The 15,418-nt window shown below is 51.2% G+C and overlaps 3 protein-coding genes across 3 annotated transcripts; 1 reads left to right on the top strand and 2 right to left on the bottom strand.

Annotated features, from left to right (window-relative positions):
- Window positions 1-16: 16 nt before the first annotated feature.
- On the bottom strand, window positions 17-636 carry P153DRAFT_362182 (thioredoxin-like protein). Its single transcript, XM_033667073.1, has one exon. The coding sequence runs from the start codon at window positions 507-509 to the stop codon at window positions 189-191; it is 321 nt and encodes a 106-aa protein (XP_033528799.1). The 5' UTR covers window positions 510-636; the 3' UTR covers window positions 17-188.
- A 1,227-nt stretch (window positions 637-1,863) lies between these two features.
- P153DRAFT_427116 (P-loop containing nucleoside triphosphate hydrolase protein) lies at window positions 1,864-6,733 on the bottom strand (the record flags this gene model as incomplete). The annotated part of the gene is made up of 5 exons (XM_033672646.1): window positions 5,810-6,733; window positions 4,948-5,665; window positions 3,913-4,893; window positions 3,279-3,865; window positions 1,864-3,248 (listed from the first exon to the last, which is right to left on the bottom strand). The coding sequence occupies exons 1-5, from the start codon at window positions 6,534-6,536 to the stop codon at window positions 1,864-1,866; spliced, it is 4,398 nt and encodes a 1,465-aa protein (XP_033528798.1). The 5' UTR covers window positions 6,537-6,733.
- A 101-nt stretch (window positions 6,734-6,834) lies between these two features.
- P153DRAFT_391750 (translational activator) lies at window positions 6,835-15,305 on the top strand. The gene is made up of 5 exons (XM_033671093.1): window positions 6,835-7,016; window positions 7,088-9,183; window positions 9,233-10,106; window positions 10,160-14,332; window positions 14,390-15,305. The coding sequence occupies exons 1-5, from the start codon at window positions 6,887-6,889 to the stop codon at window positions 15,169-15,171; spliced, it is 8,055 nt and encodes a 2,684-aa protein (XP_033528797.1). The 5' UTR covers window positions 6,835-6,886; the 3' UTR covers window positions 15,172-15,305.
- Window positions 15,306-15,418: the final 113 nt, after the last annotated feature.

Raw genomic sequence — 15,418 nt, 5'->3', positions numbered from 1 at the left:
AAGCAATTAATCCAACAGTTGTATCATAACAGGTAATTCATCTATTTGCAATATATAGTACTATGTCTGTAAGCTGTGCATGCACATTCATGACCTTGTCAGCTACTCTCATGTCATCATTCACACCCGTCGCAAGTGCCTCCCTATTACTTCCGATCCTTCACCACCCTCAGAACCCACATCCCACCTCACAAACACCCCTCAATAGCCTTCCTGATCTCCTTCGGCTTCGCCCCCGTAACCCCCTCCTGAATATCCCCATCCTTAAAGATGCTAAATGTCGGCATCTGCGACACCCCCAATTCCTGCGCGATATCGTCGCACTCTTCCACATCATACGTGTAGAAATGCACGTCCGGGTACTCGGCGACCATTTTCTGCACTTCGGGCGCGATGATGTGGCAGTTTTTGCACCAGGTTGCTGTGCCTTCGAGGATTGTGATGCCAGGGTGGTTGACGGCTTTTAGGTAGGCCGCTTTGGAGTGGAGGGTGGGGATTGGGGTGGACATTGTGATGGGGCGTTTAGATTTGGGCTGTATGATTCAGGGAACGTGGATGATTTTGAAGGACTGATTTGGGGGATAGAAGGGAGGTTATGGGCGCGGGTGAATGAGCAGATGATGTCATCGGTTGGAGATGATGGGGTTGAGAACAGGCTAGCTGTACATAGGATAGTGTTGATGCAAGTCTCAACACCAAACTCACAGCTACGAATTTGATGGTGCTTGGAAATCTACAAACACACAACTAATCAATAGTGGTACAAACTGATGAATGTCAAAGTATGTTGAAACCCCAGGAGACTGCAAGAAAATTAGAACTTGCCACTAACGATATATTGAAAAACACCTTACTACATAGGCTCTCTAGAACCCTCATACATCGCCTCAGGGAGAACCAGGTTGAGGTGTTTGACTTTCCCCCTAGCTCGGGCGACTAGTACGACATACAGTTTGTAGGCAGCTTCCAGCCGCGCACGTCGAGGGACAGGACTGTGGAACCCGGAACAAAGTATATGTCGTTTGATCTGTGGTTGGGAGCAATAGGGAAGGAAACCCCATCGCGAAAAGCAGGCGGGATGTCTTTCTTCAAGATCGTGGGAAAGAAACGACTTACCGTGAAAAAAGGCGAGAGCAGGGATTCGCTCCATCCCGAGTAGGAGCCACTGCTGAAGCCGATGGTGACTTTGCGAGGTTCCCCAGTTCTCAACTGCGAATCTGATGATCAGAATCTTGAGCTCGTCTGGCAGCTTTCCAAACTTTTCGAACACGTGCAGTGCAGACTTCCAGATTTGCCAGCTTCGGGTCTTGCTCCATGGTGTGGCGGTGAATCTCTTGGGGACCTTTGCTGTTGAGTGAAGAGTTCTGCTGTATTGGTGCTGGTGGCTGGTAGTGGTGGGAAGTCTTTGTTGTATGTCTTGTTGTCTCCGTTCATGAGGTGGGTTGAATACATGATTGAGTGAGAATGACCTGGAACGTGTAGGTATTTTGTAAATCTATCACAGCTGAGAGGGCTTGGGTATTTGTATGTACTTCGCTCTTGTGCTTATGGGATTCCTTGGACAGGATGTCCATACTTTGGCAAGTTGGGGCGCTAGTCTTTCTTCAACCAAGGTTGAGCAAAAGGTACGCGCACACACTGATACTCTCGACGAATCGGTTGTTTCAATGTTCATCATCGTTGGGTATTATGCGTAGGAAGTTGTCTGTCTTGGAGTCTAGTAACAAAGCGTAGTGATTCCTTGAACACTTCGAAACTCATGTATCTTTCTAGCCTGCAAGACGATTCTAGCCACATCTTAACACCCGAGGGAATGAACATTTCCAAATTGCCATGCCACAGCAGATGCCTTCAAAAAGACTTTCATTTCGCCTTCCCTCCACCTCGTTCTCTAATTCTCTCCTCTTTCTCGAACTTCTGCGCGAAAATCTGGAGGAACAGTCCCAACCATTCTTTCTCACGTTCACTCATCTGGCGCGCCGGACTCTTCCAGCTATTTGCAAGGATCTCCTTGATGCGTCGCCTCAAAACCTTCAAGGCGACAGCAGCTCTCCAATCTCGAACCGCAAACCGTAGTACACTGCCCGGGAAGCTGATAACGCCGGCATGCATTTTGAAGTCCATGTCTGCGGCTACCATCAGCACCATAGGGAGTGGATATGTCGCAGATGTCGAGTGGGCATTGTAAAACTTGTTACTGGACTGCATGATGTGGTAATAAGACAAGAACTTGGCAGTCGCTGAACCCTTGTTTACTGATGTTGGTGCTAGACTGACGGTCTGGTTGTTGGAAATGTTACGCCAGCCTTTGCCTTCTCGCGTTAGAATCTTGGGATAGAACGCGGTTGCTATAACAGAATTGACGAGTATATCGTTGTCCGAGTGTATGTCGTATTGTGGTGGTACGCCAACGAACGCACGATGGCGCGAGGTACTGCGATATCGACTCAGTGCACGCCGTTCGTCCTGCGAGACCTGTATGAAACCAGCTTCAACGAGCGAGGAGAGTAGCTGGGCTTTCAAGTCTTCGATGTTGCCTAGGTTCTGCGCGCTGAGAAAGTTTTTGTGGCAAAACTGTATTTCGGAGCGTCCTGCCGTGGTACACACTGTTCTCCAAGATTTGTACGCGTTGTAGGTAGTCAAGAGGTCGGAGTCGCCTTTCTTGTATGCTAAGCGTGCTATGTCGGCTCGTTGCTTCGCGCCAAACGGTGTCAAAAATGGTGATTTCGACGACAAGACTGCAGCTATTGTGATAGCGACATCAACACAGCCGAACATGCTCGCAAGAAGCACCAGTTTGCCAAGATGCGCATCCAATGGGAGCTTCGCAATCTGGCGACCGAGGGGTGTTAACTCTTCAGCTGAAGTCAGCGCATCAACCTCGATGAGCGCATCAATAGCGCGGCGGATGTTCCTTGAAGAGGGTGGGTCCAGTGCTTGAGAAAGGGTCGCTTCGATATCACCTAATTTGCATATTTTCGTACGCATGACAAGGTCCTGAAGCGACAATCGAAGCATCTCCGGGGTCTGTTGATCTGTCATAAGGTTGTCATGGCGGTATTTGGTGAACAGGTGAAAACATAGCCCTTCCTGTACACGACCTGCGCGCCCGCGTCGTTGTTTGGCGTTTGCCCTGGAGATGAAAGATTGGGTTAATCTAGATAATTGCCTGCGCTCGTCAAAACGCATTTCCTTGTGTTTGCCTGTGTCGATGACACAAGTGATGTCAGGGATCGTAACACCTGTTTCTGCGATGTTGGTAGCAAGTACGATCTTACGGACGCCGGGTGGTGGAAGCAGGAAAGCGGCTTGCTGGTCCTCGCTTGAAATAGTCGAATGTAATGGATAGACAAGCCAATTGGCGTCAAAAGAAGGATGACTGACTAACATGTCGTTCAGCTGGCGGATTTCAGCGATGCCTGGAAGGAACACCAAAACCGCGCTGCTAAACCGACTCAACTGTGGGCTGAATGCGACCGTCTCAATCAAGCGGACAACAAGACTATAGTCAATGGCATACTCATCATAGCTGGAGAGCACATTGCGTGTGGCAGGGCTATACCCAGGAAGTTTGCTAGGAATGCCCGACTTTTCAGTCGTGATTTCATCATCATCATTACCACTGGTATTGCCATTATTTTGCGCATCTCCCGAAGATCCTGCATAATGAGTCAACTCAATCGCGTCTTCTAAGTATCGAGTCTGGACTGGGAAGGTACGGCCAGGTACTGTCAGAATCGGTGCGTCATTGAGGTACCGGGAAAAGCGCGCGGCGTCTACGGTCGCACTCATAAGTATGACCTTCAGCTCGGGGCGGCGTTCCATCAATGAACGAAGGATTATGAGCAGGAAATCGGTATCAATACTGGGCACAGTTAGTCAATGCTAGAGTATGCTTCATGGAGATCCTACCTTCGCTCATGCACTTCATCGATGACCAAATGCGTGACCTCCTCCAGACCTCTCGATGATTCTAACATGCGTAGCACTACTCCAACGGTTGCATATACAAGTCGGGTCTGGGCAGATGTCTTTGACTCCAAGCGAATAGCGTATCCGACTAACGAACGTGCTGTGCCGAGCTCCTTCGGCGCTTCTCCTAATTCTTCACTGACGCGTTGTGCCAGCGATATAGCAGAGATACGTCTAGGCTCTGTACAGAAAATCTTACAAGTTTTGCCTTGAGAAAGTTCGTGTTCAAGGATGAAAGATGGTATCTGCGTACTCTTTCCGCACCCCGTTTCACCGCATATTAGTGTCACCTGGTTCCTATCCACGGTGGATAGGATGGACTCGCGGAACGCGTACACAGGGAGATTGGCTCGACCCATAAGCATGTGCTGATAGGACAACGTTGACGCCTTCTGCATCCAGATCTCTCGAAGGCCTTCCAACTCACGAGCTGGAGTGTTATAGCCAGAGTTCAACGTGCTAGAGCTGACCGCAGCTTGATGTCGCATCTTGAATCGACTTGTGAGCACGACACCGTCGGATTCCTCGTTCTCGATCTGGTCCTGGATGATAGAACGGTAGTGCTTGACAGATTCGCAGTCAGCCGCTTCTATACGGGCTTTGCGGTGTTCCAGAAAGGTTCGATAGAGATCTCTCCAATTGGAAGGTAATCGTAGGTAGACCTTTTCTTCTTTGGGTGAAGACGCGGAGATTGAGAAGAGTGCAGCTGTAGAGACGTAACTCTCGCTTTGGTCGACCGAGATAGTCGCAACGGAAGTCGCGTCAAATCTAGCTTGAGTCTTTTGGGCCGAGCACTGCACCCCCGCGATGTCTTCGTCGTACTCGACTTCGTGAGCCTTGGACCATGTTATGGTTAAAGAGTGTCGGCACGAATACACTGTGGGTGAAATCATCTTGTATGTCAACCGCGCATTCGGATCCCTGTATCCGTTAGATCATTGTAATACTAATCTTTGAAGAGCGTGAGTTGTTTACCTCGAGCGCACTGCCTCTTCCAGCAGTCGCCTTGGGCTCATGCCACTGTGTTTGCCGAAGTCGCGTAGCAAGATATTGGAGTCCGCGTCATCCCCGGCAGGTTTACTCTCAGTCGGTTCGTCAGGGATAGCAGAGAACATATCTCCTAGTAGATCGGCGTCATCTTCACCTGCCAGTGGGTCGATGGTATTAGTAGAGGGCGTTGGCTCTTGTTCGGTTGCTACAGCATTGTCAGGTACTATGTCCTCTTCGTCTTGCTGATGAGTATTGAAACCCGCTTCTCGTTGCTGCCTGTCCGCCGCTTTCTTTTGGGCAATTTGGCTGCGCATGGTAGGCCACAGCGCCTCAGCCTCCCGCTCATCGAATAAAGTATCAGATTCAAGCAACTGCAATTGAGAGAGAAGTTTCCGAACAGCTGGAGATTGATTCGTCGTTCGTGGACTTGCTTTCTTGCCTTTGTTGTTTTTCGGCTGCTTACGTTGTTTGGCATCAATATGTTCGGGATCAATTTCGTACAGTTTACCCTTGATTCTCAGGTATGTCGGGACGAGCTCGTCAAGTTCGATATCACTGTCAAGATCACTGACGTATATACCGTCATGGTCCGAATCGGTAGACACGATACCGTTTGACGTGGGTGCTCCTGGCGCAGGAGTCCCTGATGTGTCCTTCTCAGGGCTTGCAGCATCATTGGTTGAAAGTTCCGGCAAAGGCGTTCCTGAATTGAGTCAGCGTTATGCGAGACGAACGAGTACTTATAGGAATGATGATAAATGACGGAACTGCACTCGTTGAAATGGGGAAAAGGTTCTTCTAACGGATCGATAGGACTCATATATTATATCTAACTGAAAACACTTACCCGAGCGAGATGGTTCAGGAGTATCCGGTAGCGAAGACTTTGGCTTCGATTCTTCATATGAAAATGAATGGTCGTCACACTGGTTCAGAGCAAGCCATTCAAGTGCCTCTTGCAACCCCCAGATGCTTGCAGACGTATCAACGCCAGCGGCAGTCGCACAGAGCCATCGCAGCACAGGTTGTATATGATCACTAGAGAAGCCCAGTTCACGCAGTGTGATGTCGAGAGTCCAAAGTTTGGACATTGCATCCTCTTCAGTCAGGGACTTGAGTAGGGGCTGCTGCCCTTGTCGATTCGAGTCGTTGGACTCAGCCTGAGCCAGTGCGATAATACTGTCCAAGATGTCGCCGGACAGCCAATCGTGAACAGTCATGGAATGAGACTGCCCACGAAGGACCCTGCGGTCTGTTTGGAACTTGATGACCTGTCTGTGAGATTCTCGTCGGACCTTGGAGGCATGCTTCTCGACGAGCAATTGAAGTTCATCTCGCTCTAGCTGGGCTTCTAGCTCCTCTGGGGTTTGGGCAGCTTCTTGTTTGAGCGGTGTGGCAGCATTGGGAGCTTGGGAGGAGGGTCCAGCGTTGGGTGCAGCTTCTTTCGAAGGCGTTGTTATATTCTCCTCGACAAGAGTGTCGGCGACGGCCTTTTCTTGCTTCGGTTTGCTTGCTATGGACGTCGTCGCAAACCCCCGAGCGGGGTTTCCCATGGGCTTCTTCTTTTTCGCCATGGCGAGCTAGTCTCCGTCCTGGTTTTGGCGAGGTCGAACAAAGGCTTCCGAGAACGGGGAGAAACTCAGCGTATAGAGTATCTTGGCGCTTGATCTTTTACTAGATCAAGATTGGGAAGGCTAGGGACGCTGGCAGGACACATGTAGGGCGCAGTTTGCTCCAAGCCGGTGGTCAATCGCGGCGTGGAATGGTGGAGTTATATGTGGGGTGTGTTTGGAGGGCGACGTGCTCCACATGCGATGTCATGATCTGGTCGGCAAATCCTTGCACCGACCAAGTCGACATTTTGACCCTCTCCAAACACCCCACCAACACCCCGCCTTCCGGACGCCGATGAGGACGAGACGACATGACTGTGAATGGGGACGCTAAATCGCAGGCCGTTGATCGCGAGGAGTTGCGACACGGGCTTGTGACAAGCTCTACGAAGCGCAGAATCACCGAGTTGTCTGCGCTACAGCAAAAGGCCACCGACGAGTGTGAGTGACAAATAATGCGGGAAGGCGCATTGCACAGGACAACATAGGCTGACCACCATGTCCACATTCAGCTCTGCTCTCTTCCGATCTCCAAGCTCTCCTCGAGCTGCTCATCGAAACATATCCACTCTACGAGGACCGCGAATCACGCCGCGCCGTCGAGGCAGTGCTGAAGTCGCTTATAATCGGCCCACATGGCGACATTGTTCTGCCCGCAATCGTCAAATTTATGAAACAGGAATGCCTTAAGAAGGGTATTGCACACGTCAATGCATTTGTCCTGGTGGACTGGTGTTCAGACATCCTCATAGAACTCGCAAAGTCGCCGGAGCGATGGTCGAAGTACGGGTTGGACACAGCACTCGCGACCGCGCGGGTGCTGGAAACATGCATGGGCGCAGGCAACAGCCGTCGAGCAGTCCGTATTCAGGACTCCGCCTTGGTATCGACACGTCGGGCTCTGCGCGCTGTCTTCCGGTCGCAGGAGATTGGACAGGACGCTCTTGACAAACTGGTGGCGACTCTCACGGCTAAAGGCGCTGCTCCCACAGCTGGAAATGCTGTCTTCCTCGGAGTCATTGCCGGTGTCTCGTCGCGACTACCGACCGTTAAGCCGTGGCTTGAACAACGGAAGCAAGACTACTACACCTTCTACGTTCGAGAAATCATCGGATCGCGGAGTCAATTGCCCGACCATGTGTCGAATGCGCTGCACGACTTCTTCCACAGCTATCCCACACTAGAAGAGCTGCGCAAGGAGGTCATACAACCCGTCGAAAAGGCTCTGCTGAGAGCGCCCGAAGTGGTTCTGAATGATCTCGTTGCGCCTATGATATCAGCTCTGCCTGAATCCATGGATCTCTCCGATATTTTACTAGGAAACTTGCTAAAGCCTCTGCTCTCCAATGTCAAGTCCAGCAATCCCGTTATTCGAGCAGGCGCCTTGCGGACTTTCGAGGCATTAGCTTCGCGTTCACGGAGCGACGACACAATCAGCAAGGTCGCAGATGAGATTCTGAACCCCTTGAAGCAGGGCAAGGTTTCGGGTGTTGACCAAAAAGTTCTACATGCTCAGATGCTATCGGCGTTGCCAGAATCTCAGTCCTTGTCCAGAAAGATCCCGGCGAACATTGCTCCTGTAGCTCTAAAAGAGCCGAATGAACCAGCTGTGGTAGCTGAGGTATCAGCAATGACAAAGCATCTCACCTTTGGATTGTCAAATGAAGTTTCTCTTGATAAGACCGTGGCGGATGCTTTCATCAAGGGCATGGCAGACAAACGCGTACTCGTACGGCGGCTTTGGGCAACTCGCGCTGCAGACATCTGGTGGGATCTTTCGGACACGCAGCATGCACAACCAGACATCCTCGCATTCTGTCAAGCCACGCTTCCGAAACTTGTGGAGATGTGGCAGGAAGTTGTCGCGAATCCCATTCCCGCAACACAGAGTGGCTTGGTAACAGTAGGTTATTATGTCGCGGCTCTTCTCATCACACGAGTACGCTACTCGAAAGATGACAAGCTCGCCGCCATTTACAAGAAATCCGATGTTCTCGCCCAGTCCCTCACAACTCAACCAAAACCCTCCTTTCTTCTCAACCCAAAAGTATACTCCAAGCTGTCTACTGAAGACGATGTCGGAATTGTGCTTCGTGCTTTGACAGCTGTCGCACCATCTCTGATCGAAGAATCATCCTCAAAGGAGGTTGGCGAGGCATGGGCAGAAGCGTTCATATTTTTCATAGTGGCGCAGAACGTGTCCGCCAAAGCCAAGTCTGCAGCCAAGCAAGCGTTGACACAGACATATCTTCAAGTTTCGCCTGAGAAAATCAGCGGTATCCTAGTAGAAGGCCTATGGTCTTGGTACAGATCGAGCGAGCGAGAAGACAAGGAAAGTGCAGCAATTGCGTCGAAGACGGGTTCAAGTGAGCTTAGTGCTGTCCTGAGCGCCTTTTGTTTGCCACTGGAATCTGTGAAGAAGCTCGAATCGACCATCGACCAAGAAAGTCTGCACAAACAAGCATTGAGCCTCGTTGTGCTAGCAAGACCAGAAATCATGCCTCGAGCATCTTGGATCGATCTATGTCTTCGGATGGGCGTGGACCCAGGCCAGCTGGTGCGCGACAATCTAGGTGGCTTCGTGAGCACAATTAACGAGACAACTGAGGTGATTCTATCCGCTTTAACTTCGAAGTATCCCACTAACTTTTCACCAGAACCAGGAGAACGATCAATTTCTCTCTATCAGCCTTGCAGCGTACAGCGCATACACTGATATGGCTTTTGTGGCACCGGACGCGGCCCTCCCCGCAGTTGTGACACAGTTCAGCCTAGATATGGATCCGGGTCAGCTTGAATCAATAGGCCCAACTGAAGCTGCTATCTTCCGCACGCCAGAAGGTACAGCTTATATCGATGTGCTGTCCAAGAAGGCCCATACCACGATCGACAAGAACACCAAGGATTACGACACGCTGAAGTGGGAAGAAGAGCTCCGTGCACAACTTGCGCAAAAGAAAGGCCAGACAAAGAAGCTCACTTCAGACGAGCAAGCCAAGGTCAATGCTCAATTAGCCAAAGAGGCGGCCATCAGAAAAGGCGTTAACGCGACAGAACGGAGGATGAGACGAGGAGTCGGCATCATCCACAGCCTTGCAACTGGCCCACCTACTGAAGCTGAACGCTGGATGGGTCCAGCCGTCGATCTCCTTATCCGTGCGATTCGAGCGGGCGCTGGTCTCCTCCTCGGAGATCTACCAGCGACAGCTTTCATTGCATGTTCACAACGAATCTCCAACCGACTTGGACCACTGCGTCCGTTTGTTGGCGTTGCTACGTTGAGGACCATTGGTTCCATACAACTGTCTGACGAGTACGAAGCAGAAAACATCGGAGACTTGGTCACACGTATTCTTTATCGGCTTCGATTCTTGTGCGAGCAACGACCACTGGACACCGTATCTCTTGCGTATTGTTTTCCTCTCATTTTCCTCGTGCTTGAGAAAGGTGGGATAGGAAGGCCGTCCGCAGAAGAAGCCGACGAACAACTCATCCTGGCGTTTGAGATCCTGGCATTCCACACCAACTCTTGTATGAGCTCTGCTATCCCGTCTTCAGCAGTTGTTGAGCTAACTTGTCTATAGGCACCGACGATCGTCTTCCACGAAAAGACTTACTCGACATCCTGATTTGGTCCATGCAGCGCTATCAACAACACTACAAGATGATCAAGGACTGTTTGATGGATCTCTCCAGAGGTCTATCCCCTAACATTACTAACAACGAGCTGGGCGCATTGCTCCGAGGAACGATTGTGCCCGAAACTGCTGTTCGTACGGCAGCTCTACAAGCCATTGATGCTGAACTCGACATGAACGATTTGAAGTTCAGTGAAGAAATATGGCTCGCATGCCATGATGACGTCCCTGAGAATGTAGAGCTTGCACAAACCATTTGGGAAGACAACGATCTGGAGCTCAAGGCGGAAGCTGGAACACAAATGGAACCTTACCTTGATTCGCTCGACAAACAGTTAAGGAGAGCAGCTGCCCGCTCTATGGGTGAGATCATTGTGAAATTCCCGGAAACATTTGATGGTCTTCTCAAGAGTCTCCAGAATTCTTACAAGGAAAAGGCCAAACCAAGGGTCCCCGAACGTGACGAATATGGTATGCCACGTAAGGTCGACCTGCGAGATCCCTGGGAAGGCCGTGACGGTATTGCACTTGCGTTCAAAGAAATGACGCCAGGTTTCAAGCCCGATGACCTGGTAGACTTCCTGACTTTCATGGTCTACGATGGCCCCTTGGGTGACCAAAGCGCTGCCGTGCGAGACGAGATGATCGAAGCGGCTACATCCATCATCACCACTAAAGCGCTGTCCGAAGTAGAACCACTGATGGAACTGTTCGAAAATGCGCTTGAAGGAACCGATCGCGGGTCAGAGATGTACGATCAAGTGAACGAAGCTGTCATCATTCTCTATGGTGCCCTGGGCCGCCATCTGACAGCAGGGGATGAGCGCGTACCCAAGGTAGTTCAGAGGCTGTTGGCTACATTGAGTACACCTTCTGAGACAGTCCAATATGCCGTTGCTCAGTGCCTTCCACCTCTGATTCGAACGTCGGATCAGGAGGTTTCCGCGTACATCGATCAGATGATGGAGCAATTGCTCCAAGCAAAGAAATACGCTTCGAGACGTGGGGCTGCCTACGGTCTTGCGGGTATCGTTCGGGGTAAAGGCCTCAGCGTACTCAAGGAGTACCGCATTATGTCTACCCTCAGGAACGCTACGGAGAACAAGAAAGACATAAACCAAAGGCAAGGTGCATTCTTAGCATACGAACTCCTTTCGCTCATCCTGGGTCGTCTGTTCGAACCGTACGTCATTCAGCTTGTGTCACAGTTACTCGCTGGTTTTGGCGACAGTAGTGCAGATGTTCGAGAGGCATGCCTTGACGCTGCAAAGACATGTTTCTCCACACTGAGCTCTTTCGGCGTGAAGCAGATCTTGCCTATCCTTCTTGAAGGTCTCGATGATCAGCAATGGCGAAGTAAGAAGGGTGCCTGCGACTCACTAGGTGCCATGGCATACTTGGATGCGAACCAACTGGCTATAAGCTTACCAGACATCATCCCGCCTTTGACTACAGTGTTGACAGACAGTCACAAAGAAGTTCGACTATCAGCGAATCGGAGCTTGCAGCGCTTTGGAGAGGTAATCAGCAACCCCGAGATAAAGAGCGTTGTGAGCGTTCTCCTCAAGGCACTCAGCGACCCGACGAAATACACAGATGATGCGCTCGATGCACTTATCAAAATTCAGTTTGCTCATTTCCTCGACGCTCCATCTCTTGCACTTGTGGTCCGTATCCTCGAGCGTGGTCTAGGAGATCGGTCGGCAACGAAGCGAAAATCTGCTCAAATCATCGGAAGCTTAGCGTATCTCACAGAGCGCAAAGATGTCCTATCACATCTACCAATCTTGGTTGATGGCTTGCGAGTAGCGATCGTGGATCCGGTGCCAACTACTCGTGCCACTGCCTCAAAGGCCCTCGGTTCCCTTATGGAAAAGCTTGGAGAGGATGCTCTGCCAGACCTCATCCCAAGCCTTATGACCACTCTCAAGTCCGATACTGGAGCTGGAGACAGATTGGGTTCCGCTCAAGCCCTTTCCGAAGTTTTGGCTGGTCTTGGAACTGGCCGTCTAGAAGAAACTCTGCCAAGCATTCTGCAGAACGTGGCCAGCAACAAGGCCTCGGTTCGCGAGGGATTCATGTCTCTCTTCATCTTCTTGCCAGCTTGTTTCGGAAACAGCTTTGCAAACTATCTTAGCAAAATCATCCCGCCCATCCTTGGCGGACTTGCCGATGATGTCGAGTCGATTCGAGACACTGCTCTGCGTGCTGGTCGTCTCCTGGTCAAGAATTTTGCTACCAAAGCCATCGACCTTCTCCTTCCCGAGCTCGAGCGGGGTCTTGCGGACGACAGTCATCGTATTCGTCTCAGTTCCGTGGAGCTTGTGGGAGACTTGCTGTTCAACCTTACTGGTATCAGCGGCAAGGCTGAGGAGGATGAAGTCGAAGAAGGAGCCAAGGAGGCTGGCCAGTCGCTGCTCGAGGTTCTCGGTGAAGACAAACGGAACAAGGTCTTGTCTGCACTCTACATCTGTAGGTGCGATACATCCGGCCTTGTCCGCACCGCTGCCATCAACGTCTGGAAGGCCTTGGTGGCTACCCCACGCACTCTTCGCGACCTCATTCCTACGCTTACTCAATTCATCATCCGTCGCCTAGCGAGCTCGAACATGGAGCAAAAGGTCATTGCTGGGAACGCTCTTGGAGAGCTCATCCGAAAAGCTGGAGATGGTGTTCTGGCAACCCTCCTCCCTACTCTGGAAGAAGGTCTGCACACCACCGATACTGATGCCAAACAAGGTATCTGCATAGCACTGCGCGAGCTCATCTCCTCGGCTTCACCAGAGCAGCTAGAGGACTACGAGAAGACCCTGATCCAGGTAGTAAGGACTGCTTTGGTGGATTCAGATGGCGACGTGCGAGAAGCTGCTGCAGAAGCCTTCGATGCACTACAACAGATCTTTGGCAAGAGAGCCGTCGATCAGGTCATGCCATACCTGCTCAACTTGCTACGTAGCGAAGACGATGCTCAGAACGCACTATCTGCTCTCCTCACCTTGCTCACCGATCAAGCGAGGTCCAACGTCATTCTACCAAACCTCCTGCCAACGCTTCTTACTTCACCGATGTCAGCGTTCAACGCACGAGCTATCGCCTCGCTTGCTGAGGTTGCAAGCTCCGCTATGACGAGACGACTACCAAACATCCTCAACACCATGATGGATAACATTATCGTTTGCAAGAGTGACGAGCTTAGGTCAGAGCTCGAGTCATCGTTCGACAAGGTGCTTTTGTCGGTCGATGAATATGACGGTCTCAATACTGCTATGAGCGCCATGCTCGCATTGGCCAAGCACGATGATGAGCGTCGACGTGCGCGAGCCGACATGCATTTGGCCAAGTTCTTCGCCGAAACGGATGTCGACTTCTCAAGATACTACCCTGACCTCATTCGGGCATTGCTTATATCCTTTGATGATAGTGACCAGGAAGTGCTCAAGGCAGCATGGACCGCACTCAGTACACTCACCACGAAACGTCTACGGAAAGAGGAGATGGAATCTCTTGTCATCTCAACCAGGCAGACACTCAACCAAGTGGGTGTTGCTGGCGCAAATCTCCCCGGTTTCTCCTTACCCAAGGGTATCAATGCTATTCTTCCCATCTTCCTGCAAGGTCTCATGAACGGTTCGGTGGAGCAACGGACACAGGCTGCCCTCGCCATCTCAGATGTCATTGACCGTACTAGCGACAAAGCACTACAGCCCTTTGTCACTCAGATTACCGGTCCTCTCATCCGTGTGGTGACTGAGCGTTCGACGGAAGTCAAGGCGGCTATTCTACTCACGCTCAATAACTTGTTGGAGAAGATTCCAACATTCCTCAAGCCATTTTTGCCTCAGCTTCAGCGAACGTTTGCGAAGTCGCTTGCCGACACGTCGTCTGATCTTCTGCGAGCACGAGCAGCAAAGGCTCTTGGTACATTGATCAAGTTGACACCAAGGGTGGACCCTCTCATTGCAGAACTTGTGACTGGGTCAAAGACCAGCGATCAGGCAGTCAAGAACGCCATGTTGAAGGCCTTGTTCGAGGTGGTGAGCAAGGCTGGTAAGAACATGAGCGAGGCGAGCAGAAACGCAATTCTGAGTCTCATTGATAACGAGCAAGACGACTCTGATGGTAAGTCATGTGGCAGATTTTTGAAACTTTGTGCAACGGCCAGCTGACTTGTACAAGATGCCATGTCTATAACGTATGCCCGACTGTTGGGTGCCCTCATCGGCTGCCTACCTGAAGAGGCTGCCGCCAGCCTGATCAAGTCTCGTGTTCTCACGACCCACTTCAGCAAATCTTCACTGTTGGCGCTCAATGCCGTATTGCTCGATGCTTCAAGTGCACTAACGGGATCTTTGGCTGACGAAACTGTGTCTGTCATCGGCCAAGGTATGGGTCACTCGCAGCCTGTCATTTCAGACAACTCGATTCTAGCTGCGGGCAAATATCTGCTAGGGGAAGAGACAAACAAGACGTTTGACCATACGAAGCCTTTGTTTGAAGCACTGGCGCCACTGATTGAGCCGGGCCACCCAGTAGATACGAGACGTCTAGCCCTTGTGGTTCTGCGTACCGTTGCCCGAAAGCACAACGATTTGGTTCGCCCCCACATCCCGCTTTTTGTACCGGCCGTGTTTGCATCGGTTCGCGATCCTGTCATTCCAGTCAAGCTCTCTGCCGAAGCAGCGTTCCTCACCATCTTCTCGGTAGTGGACGAAGAGAGCGAGGTGTTTGACAAGTATATGAGTGGAGCGGGCAAGAGCTTATCCGCTGGACAGCAACGCAGCATGGGTGACTACTTCAAGAGGGTAGCGCTCAGGCTCGCTGGACAAGCGCGTGAGAGGAAGGAGGCCGAGGGTGGTGCTGGTGGGCTTGGCCTGTCAAGCGATGAGATGGAGGATGAGAGGGAGATCTGGAGTGTGGGCAAGGTGGACCTGGAGGATGTGTTTGGTGATGACTCGTAGACAGGCAGGGCATGAAGGATGCTTACGACACAAAAGCGATTGTTTGGGAGGTTGTGGGCATGGGTTAGGATGCATTTACAGGAGCATTTGACCACGAGTGTATGAATGTTTAGTTAATGATTCTTTGAACTTGGACACGTCCATGTCTTGACAGTCTGGTGATTATTGTGGAACACGGCGGCGATCTGTTCCAGAGGCGAGAGAGACAATGTTGGTGGCTACCCCAGAATGAATGCTCCAGCACTTG

This window comes from Dothidotthia symphoricarpi, assembly GCF_010015815.1.
Source record: "Dothidotthia symphoricarpi CBS 119687 unplaced genomic scaffold P153scaffold_1, whole genome shotgun sequence".
NCBI classification, from domain to species: Eukaryota; Fungi; Ascomycota; class Dothideomycetes; order Pleosporales; family Dothidotthiaceae; genus Dothidotthia; species Dothidotthia symphoricarpi.
The sequence above is the reverse complement of the archived record's forward strand: the minus strand, read 5'-3'. Positions and strand labels throughout refer to the sequence as shown.

Coding starts and splice junctions, on each gene's coding strand:
- P153DRAFT_362182 (XM_033667073.1), bottom strand. CDS start 509: ATGTCCACCCCAATCCCCACCCTCCACTCCAAAGCGGCCTACCTAAAA.
- P153DRAFT_391750 (XM_033671093.1), top strand. CDS start 6,887: ATGACTGTGAATGGGGACGCTAAATCGCAGGCCGTTGATCGCGAGGAG. Junction 10,107..10,159: donor GGCATTCCACACCAACTCTT/GTATGAGCTCTG, acceptor ACTTGTCTATAG/GCACCGACGATCGTCTTCCA. Junction 14,333..14,389: donor CGAGCAAGACGACTCTGATG/GTAAGTCATGTG, acceptor GACTTGTACAAG/ATGCCATGTCTATAACGTAT.